General features: G+C 49.0%; 1 protein-coding gene across 1 annotated transcript; it reads left to right on the top strand.

Annotated features, from left to right (window-relative positions):
• Nucleotides 1-5,580: 5,580 nt before the first annotated feature.
• LOC117796088 (GTP cyclohydrolase 1 feedback regulatory protein-like) lies at nucleotides 5,581-5,880 on the top strand. The gene has a single exon (XM_034643038.1). It carries the CDS (start codon nucleotides 5,581-5,583, stop codon nucleotides 5,878-5,880), a length of 300 nt encoding a protein of 99 aa, XP_034498929.1.
• Nucleotides 5,881-7,573: the final 1,693 nt, after the last annotated feature.

Genomic DNA, 7,573 nt, shown 5'->3' with positions numbered 1-7,573 from the left:
ATTTGACACAGAGAGAGACAGCCAGCAAGAGAGGGAACACAAGCAGTGGGAGCGGGAAAGGAAGAAGCAGGCTCCCAGCGGAGCAGGGAGCCTGATGTGGGGCTCGATCCCAGGACTCCAGGATCATGCCCTGAGCCAAAGGCAGACGCTTAATGACTGAGCCACCCAGGTGCCCCCCCATCTAAGATTTTAAACTAGGGAGTGACATGATCAGTTATATATTTTTGTGAGGAGGCTGGAGACTAGTGGCAGGGGATCACAAGGAGACCGTGCTCGTCCAAGCAAGCAGTGCCGTGGGCCTGGGTGAGGGCAGAAACTCTGGAGGAGAGAGACAGAGGGCAGACTCAAAGGATTTGGTGATCAGTTGGAAGTGGGGTTGCAGGAAGGAATGAAGAAGAGCATGCAAATTTCTTGTGTAGGAGACAAGTGCTTTGGTGTAAGGTAACCAACTGTTAACCAAAACGGGAAATGCAGGTGGAGGAACAGACTTGGGAGGCATGGTCAACAGAACTGGAGTTCTCTGTGGTCTGTCCGGAGAAGTGGCTGTACACCCAGGTCTGGTGCTTAGGAAGAGGAGAGGAAGGAACAGGTCAGGTAGAGATGAGAGAACCAGAAGCACAATTGGGGCAAATGCGTTGCTGGGTGGCTGCACCTGCGCCCAGCACCGGGGCATAGGAGAGAACCATATGCATCAGAGATGAGGACTTCCTGATCCCTCGAGTGAAAAAGAAGCCACAGAGAACTGGCGGGTTTTTTCTGCCTCCATCAGATGCTTGTCTCAAGGCCCCGGACCCAAGCTCTTGGGAATACTCATTTCTTTATCAAGGACCTCATCACCTGGTACATATTAGGATGGACCCTAGACTTAGGGCTGGAACAAAATTTGGCTGAAAAAGAGATTACGTGGTAAGAGCAGAGAGAATCTGAAATGCAAGGAGACCCCTGGCATCTCCTTTAGCCTAAGTGGGCCTGTAGTTGATACCTCCATTTTCCCTGAGAAACTTGGAGGTGGAAATTAAGGGAATGTTCCTGGGATTGGTACATATTTTGAAGCTCTCAGCAAGGCTGAAAATATCCATCGATGTATTTTGAAGTGTAATTTCCACTCCCTTACCAGCCAAAATAATTGAACAGGAAGAAAAAGCTGTTAATGCAGGAGGCGTGTAACATCAGATCCACATTGCCTGGAAATTTACCATTTCAAAGCAATTGAGGGTTTTTACTGCCAGTGTTTACAGTCATACATGTCCCCTCTCACTGAAGCCATCAAAAGGCCCATCAATCTGGCTTGGACACTGAAATCGTTCACAGTGTCTGGAGCGAATGTCAAAGCAGAGAGAATTTTTAAAAATTATCCTGCCGTTCTGTCAGCATATAAATCGTGGGGTGTTGCCTCCTGGGAGGCTGTATAAAGAGCTGGGGTTGTCAGGCTCCTGGATCCCATGGTGGCAGAGCTCCACGGTGGCACGGGCAGGCACACCCTCCCCGCACCCTCGGCGTCTCTGACCTGGGATCTGTGCACAGGTGTCCTCTTACTCAAGTCTGTGTGGGCATCTCTTCCTCCTGCCCAACAAAAAATGCCTGTCTCTGCCTCTGCTTCCAACCCGGTGACCCCAGGCCCGAGGGGTGCAGGTTCCTCAGCAGAGGAGTGACGTCATGCTGCCACTTACAGCCTCTGCCCAGCTCAGCAGGAGAGACAGACAGCAGACTTTGCCGACTTTCATCTTCTGTCAGCTGCCAGTGCCTGTGTGTGTGTGTGCGCGCGCACGCGTGTGCATGTGTGCTATTTTTCAGTTAGAATGTGACTTCAGGTTTTTCCTGGAAATTACCGATTTCTTTCCCTCTGTTTGTATCCAATGGAGGAAATTTCTAAACCCATGCCCAATCATTTGTCTTTCATTTCGGGATCCCTATCTTTCCAAAGGCCACTACCTAAAAAGTGCCGTTACCTCACTTAGTGACCTTGAAAAAGTCACTTTCTGGGCCTCTTTCTTGTGTTTGAAATGAAGGCTTTGGTACAAGGGACTCGGAAGGTCCTTTCTAGTGCTAGCATTTTAAGACTCTCTTTAGTTATTTTAATATTTTAAACCACTCCTGCCCAGCAAGAATTATTGGCAATAAACTGAGATTCAGTTTTCTTTATTATCATTTAGTCCCTGCACACACATTACATACATACATGTACATCCAAACAATTTAAAATATTCCATTGGTCAAGAATCTAAAAACTTCGGGATTACAGCAGACCTAAAAAGGAAAAGTAAGAAGAATGTACAAGAAATTGGTGCATCCAGGATGCCTGAGGAGGGGAACTTGAGAACAGAAGTGGGAGACTTTTCATCATATATTCTTTTGTATCTTTTGATTTCTTTGCCACATGCATTTATTACCTCTTCAATTTAAACATTTTGTAAGCAAGAGAAGAGTGTTCCTTTCTCTTTCTTCAACCACCAGCCTCTCTGCAGCTCACTTCCTGGGGGCAGAGGAGACCATGATAGGGCTGGCGTCATGGGCTGGAAGCCAGCCCTCAGACCAGGCCCTGCCCAGGACCAGTCCCGGCCCCCTAGCTGGGATGGCAAACAGCCCTGCTCCCCCGGCTGCCCTGTGTGTGTGGAGGGGTTCTGTGGGTGGGCACCATGCGGGCCGCCCTTGCCGTGGGCACTCGGGCTGAGCTGTCGAACTGCTATAGGGACTCCATTCAAGGCGTTCCAGTAAGGGGCTCTCCTGGCTCCAGCAGCCTGTGGGCAAAGGGGCCCAAGAGTCCAGCAAACAGGGAAGTACATGCATCTAGCTTCAAATTCTCCAGATCTTGCCATTCCCTTTCAAAGACAGACTGCTTTTTGTTTTGTTTTCTGTTGCTAATATAACATGAGGGCAGGAACGTGAAAGGAAAAAGAACAAAAGGGCCAGAGATGCATGGGGAGACAGGATCTTTCAGGCTCCCCTTTCTCCTGCCCCCCCCCACTGGCCCTGCTTGGCCGAGCAGGGCTGCAGCATCTCTGGCGGGTCCCACTCCCCAGGTTTGCTCCCCTAGGAGCTCCTGCTTAGCTTCCCCTTGTGACATCTGGCTGCCACCCAGCCTTCTCCTACCTCCTTGTCTGATTGTCACCTTCGATGGGTGCTGGCCATCACTTCTGTGTCTCCTACTTCCTTCCACCCCTCCTCTGACTTCCCTACCTCACTGCTACACTGCCCAGAAACAGCTGCCACCTTTGAGGTCACCACCGAGGCTGGCGCTGTCACCTGCCCCACAACTGGGATAGGCTCCTCCACCGTCCCTGACTTTCCAGGGTCAACAAAGCCCAGGTGAGGGCAGGTTGCCCCCCAACCCCCGCAGGGTATGCGAAGGTGCAGGCGAGAGGACAATTTGAGAAGCCATGGCAGAGTCAGACAGGGAGCAGCAGATGGAGACACGCACTTGATAGAGTGGACACAAGAGACAGAAAGATACAGAGTATGAGGGAAAACAGCTTCAGGGAAAGAAAAAGCAGAGAGTGAAAACCAATAAAAGTGTAATGAGTCCTAAAACCAGAAAGGCCTGAAGAGAAACCATCCGGGGAGCAGCCAGGGGATGCCTGACACGAGCAGAGCCAGGTCAGAGAGGAGCAGGAGGGCTGGAGGCCGGAGGCACGGCACAACACAAACCTCTCAGGAAGGGTCAGTCACCTCCGAGCTGTGGGGCTTATTGGCTGCGGTGAGCAGAATCTATTTAAAACACAGCAAGCATTTTACCTTGGTCTCTTTCCCTGTCTAGAAAAGGCTGGAGCCAAAGGCTGAGGGAACCATTCCAGCATTAGGAGCCTGTACAGACGACAGAGCTGAGACCATGAGCTCCTTGCCCCCTCTGGGAATCAGCCTCCCTTCCCCTGACACAAGCTGCCAGGCCACTAAACTGACAGCGTATTGATCCAAGTCCCAAAGGCTGTTGGTGTTATCCACTTCCACTGGGAAAGTCTCGAAGACTTCCTTCGTTCTGTCTTCGTGCTTGTCAGAAGGCAGATGCTATTGGAATGTGATAGCTGCACTAAAGGGATGATGCTCACGGGGAGCTCCCTGACCAGCGGGAATACCCGCAGTGATGACTGAAGAGGCCCTGGGAGATCGGAGAACAGCAAGACGAAGAAGAGAGCACCAAAGGACATCAAATATAAAATGGCACCAGGGAAACCATATGGGACGTGAACTGGAAAACACCAACAGCCTCACTCCTTTCCCTGGACTGTGTATCTTTGGGAAACTCTAATCTGGGGAAGATATGACTCTTCATCTACCTGCCCAGAGGAGTACAAAACACGGCTGGGAGCTAAAAGTGGCTGAGGAAAGCCATCCATCCATCACGCTTTGGTGTCTGTCCAACAGAGAGGGTTGGGAATGAGAGGTCTTCCTTCCCTGGCTCTGGAGCCTGTAAATTGTGTAAAATACTGTTCCAGGCTGAATATAAGTCCTCTGCTCTGCATGACATTTATATTCTTGAAAAACTCAGTGTATAAATCAAATCAAATTTTGCCTGCCAGAGAAGTTGGCTTTTCAAAAGAAATTTGAGGTCAATCCTATGTTTAAAGAGAAGAATGGCTTGTGAAGGTGAAAAACCATCCCAGTTCATGTCTGTAACTTTGGAGTTTTGAATGTCTGATTTGGGTGGGGGTGGGGGTGGGACTGTCTAGAGATCCGTCTAAAGTTTACTTCTAGGTTGCAATGCAGCATTATTTTAAAACAAACAAAAAACTTAATTAGATAGGTGTGTTGCAGGAGCCCCTGCTAACGATATAGGAATTTTTAAAAAATTGATTATGGAAAATTTCAAATATGTATTTTAAAAGTAGCAAGCCTAATGTGAAAAAATCCAACTCCAGCTATCATCAACTCCCGGCCAATCCTGTGAGAAACATGGACTTTTGAGCCAGATGACAGATAAGGAGAATGAACTTTATAGGACAGGACAAATAGGATTAGTCGTACTGAGCTGTGTTTCTGCATAAATGCCTTAGACTAGAGCCTGAAATATAAAGACAAGGGCTGAGAAACATATTCTTGGTTAACAACCAAAGAAAGCTTGGACTTAAAAAACAAACCCCCCTTCCCCCCAGCCCCAGGCTGAACAATGCCCAAGTAACAGTAACAGTGGTTTCCTTCAAGGACGGAAAGGACTGGGGGGTGGGGAGCGGGGAGAGTCCCTTTTCATTACACATTAAAAAAAATTTTTTTGTACTATGTGCACACATCACCTATTTTCAAAAGTAACTCGTAAAGAACAAATATCATAAAGCTTTGTGGTAAGCACATCTACTAGATACGACAAAAGAGCAAACTGCCCAGACTCAGGCCACCAAATCTTCATGATGTTCTAACCGGGATTTGCTGTCCTACGGTAATTTGCTCAGGTAGATGAATGCACGACCTTCCAATCCAAGGCCGTACATCATCAGAAGAGATGTTTTATGCAGTATAAGGAACCCCGGCCCTGAGAGCTGGAGTAACTGGACTCGGGGTCGTGGGTCGCAGCAGGCCTGGCACCTGAGGGGCTGGCATCCACACTGAGCCCAAAGCCCTGGGTGGGAGCCTGACCGGGACTCATCCACCATGCCCCACCCGCTCAGCAGCACCCAGATCCACACGGAAGTGGGCCCCACCCCGTTGGGTGATGGGCACTCAGCCCCAGAGCTGATGTGGTATCTGGGGGCCTCAAAGAGAAGCGTCTTGGGAAACCACTTTTGTGAGTACTTCATCAGTGACCCTCCCTGCATGGTCCTGGACAAGCTGGAATGCAAAGGCTTCCATGTGCTGAGCAAGAGAGAGGTGGGCTGGACGCTGGTGTGGTGCCTGCACAAGGACTCACTCTCTCACACTGAGGAGCAGATAGGACATCCCTTTTATGCGTAATTCCCAATCCTGAGCATCTATTCACTCACTGTCCAGCCCCTCTCTTCCCAAATCATCATTTTCCTTTGCCTAGTACCACTGGGCAGTGAATGGCCTTTTCTGAAACCTGCCTCAGCCCTTGGGAGAGGGCAGGGCCCTTCCCCTGGGGCTTCCAGTGGCCCCTCCAGCTTCAGGCCTGGCCAAGGGCCTTAGAGGAGGTCATGATCTGTGGGCAGGCTGAGGGGCCCACAAGAGCCAGGCTGTCCTTGGCAAGCAGCTGGAGCCCCCAAGGAGCACAGCCCCAGGACTGGGTGGGAAGGTCCTACATAGCTGGTCTAAGCAAATAAAGGGCTGTGATGAGTGGCTGCTGGAAGGAAGGAAGGAAGGAAGGGGAGGGGAGGGGAGGGGAGGGGAGGGAGGGAGGGGGGAAGAGAAGGAGGAAGGAAAGAAGGAAAGGAGGGAGGGACCCCAGCCCTGAATGGTTACATGGGTGCATACAATTTGTCAAAATTCACAAGCAGTACTCTTAAGATTTGTACTTCATTGTCTGTTCATTCTGCTGTGCTTCAATAAAGTATTATTAACAACAACAACAACAACAACAATCCTAGCCCTTGTGAACGAATGAGTCAAAGAATCGCCATTCGGGGGTTTATTGAGTTGGTGGTTCAGAGAAAACTGTTGTTTTCAGAAGACAACATGATGTAGCCTTTCTGCAAAAACTTGCTCTTTGGAAACCATCACTACAGCATGTGCTTCTGGTTAAGCATTCCACGGCTGAAACGCAACTCTATGCTGAGATGCCGAGAGGATGAGGCAAAATCTTGGCCAAGGTCAAGCTCTGCTGATGGTCTGAGAGGGGGACGGCAGCCAACTGCTCTGCACTTGTGTAACATTTAAAAAAGAAAAACTAACCTCAAGCCATCTTCCGTCCCTTTTCGGAGCCAACATTAGTCCTGCTCATTGTATCCAAGAACTCAGAGGAAGCCACTTGCATGCGGCTATAGCTCGGGCCCACAAACCTCCAGGGCCCACACATACGTACTTGGATTAAAAAAAAAAAACGAAGCTAGCTTGCTGGGACTCCAGTTGGCTCTATGGGATATGACGACAGATGTCAGAATTTTAGATGAAGTCAGGGTTCGTCTATCAGAGGGCAGAGAAATACACTTTTGCTTCCCTTTTGGCTATCCGATTGCTTTTTCTGGAACTAGAGTAATAAAATGACCCTAATTTGGTAGAAAATGGGGGCTCCTGTCTGTATCTGGGTGATTATTATAAAAAGAGCTGCAAGTTTAGCATATTTGGTCCAAATCTGTGCTACTCAAAAGCCAATCCGCCAACACCCTCTTTGCGACTGAAACTAAGCACAAGGGTGAACTGGGAAACGTATTTTCTGTCAGGGCATGGGGAGCGGATAGAGGTACAGAGAAATGTCTTTTGGCAGCTTATAAAATATAAACTACATTGTGCACATGTCTGTCTTGTTGGTGGCCAAAGATAAGAGGGGCAAAGTCCAAGGCCAGTCAGGGTTATACAAGATGCAGGCCCCAGAAACTTCCCAGTCTCCCTGTGAGTTCATCATGTCTTAGGACTTACGGATGGGTAACGATGTGTTAACACTGGATCCCTCCAATTTTCTTAGGCAGTCATGACAACGTAAAAAGAGAGAGAATATTTTTAACTTATTGGTTTAATGTTTTCCTTTTAAAGT

The sequence above is a fragment of the Ailuropoda melanoleuca genome, chromosome 14 (genome assembly GCF_002007445.2).
Source record: "Ailuropoda melanoleuca isolate Jingjing chromosome 14, ASM200744v2, whole genome shotgun sequence".
NCBI classification, from domain to species: Eukaryota; Metazoa; Chordata; class Mammalia; order Carnivora; family Ursidae; genus Ailuropoda; species Ailuropoda melanoleuca.
The sequence above is the reverse complement of the archived record's forward strand: the minus strand, read 5'-3'. Positions and strand labels throughout refer to the sequence as shown.

What these genes read in the sequence shown, in the direction of transcription:
- LOC117796088 (XM_034643038.1), top strand. Translation starts at nt 5,581, where the DNA reads ATGCCCCACCCGCTCAGCAGCACCCAGATCCACACGGAAGTGGGCCCC.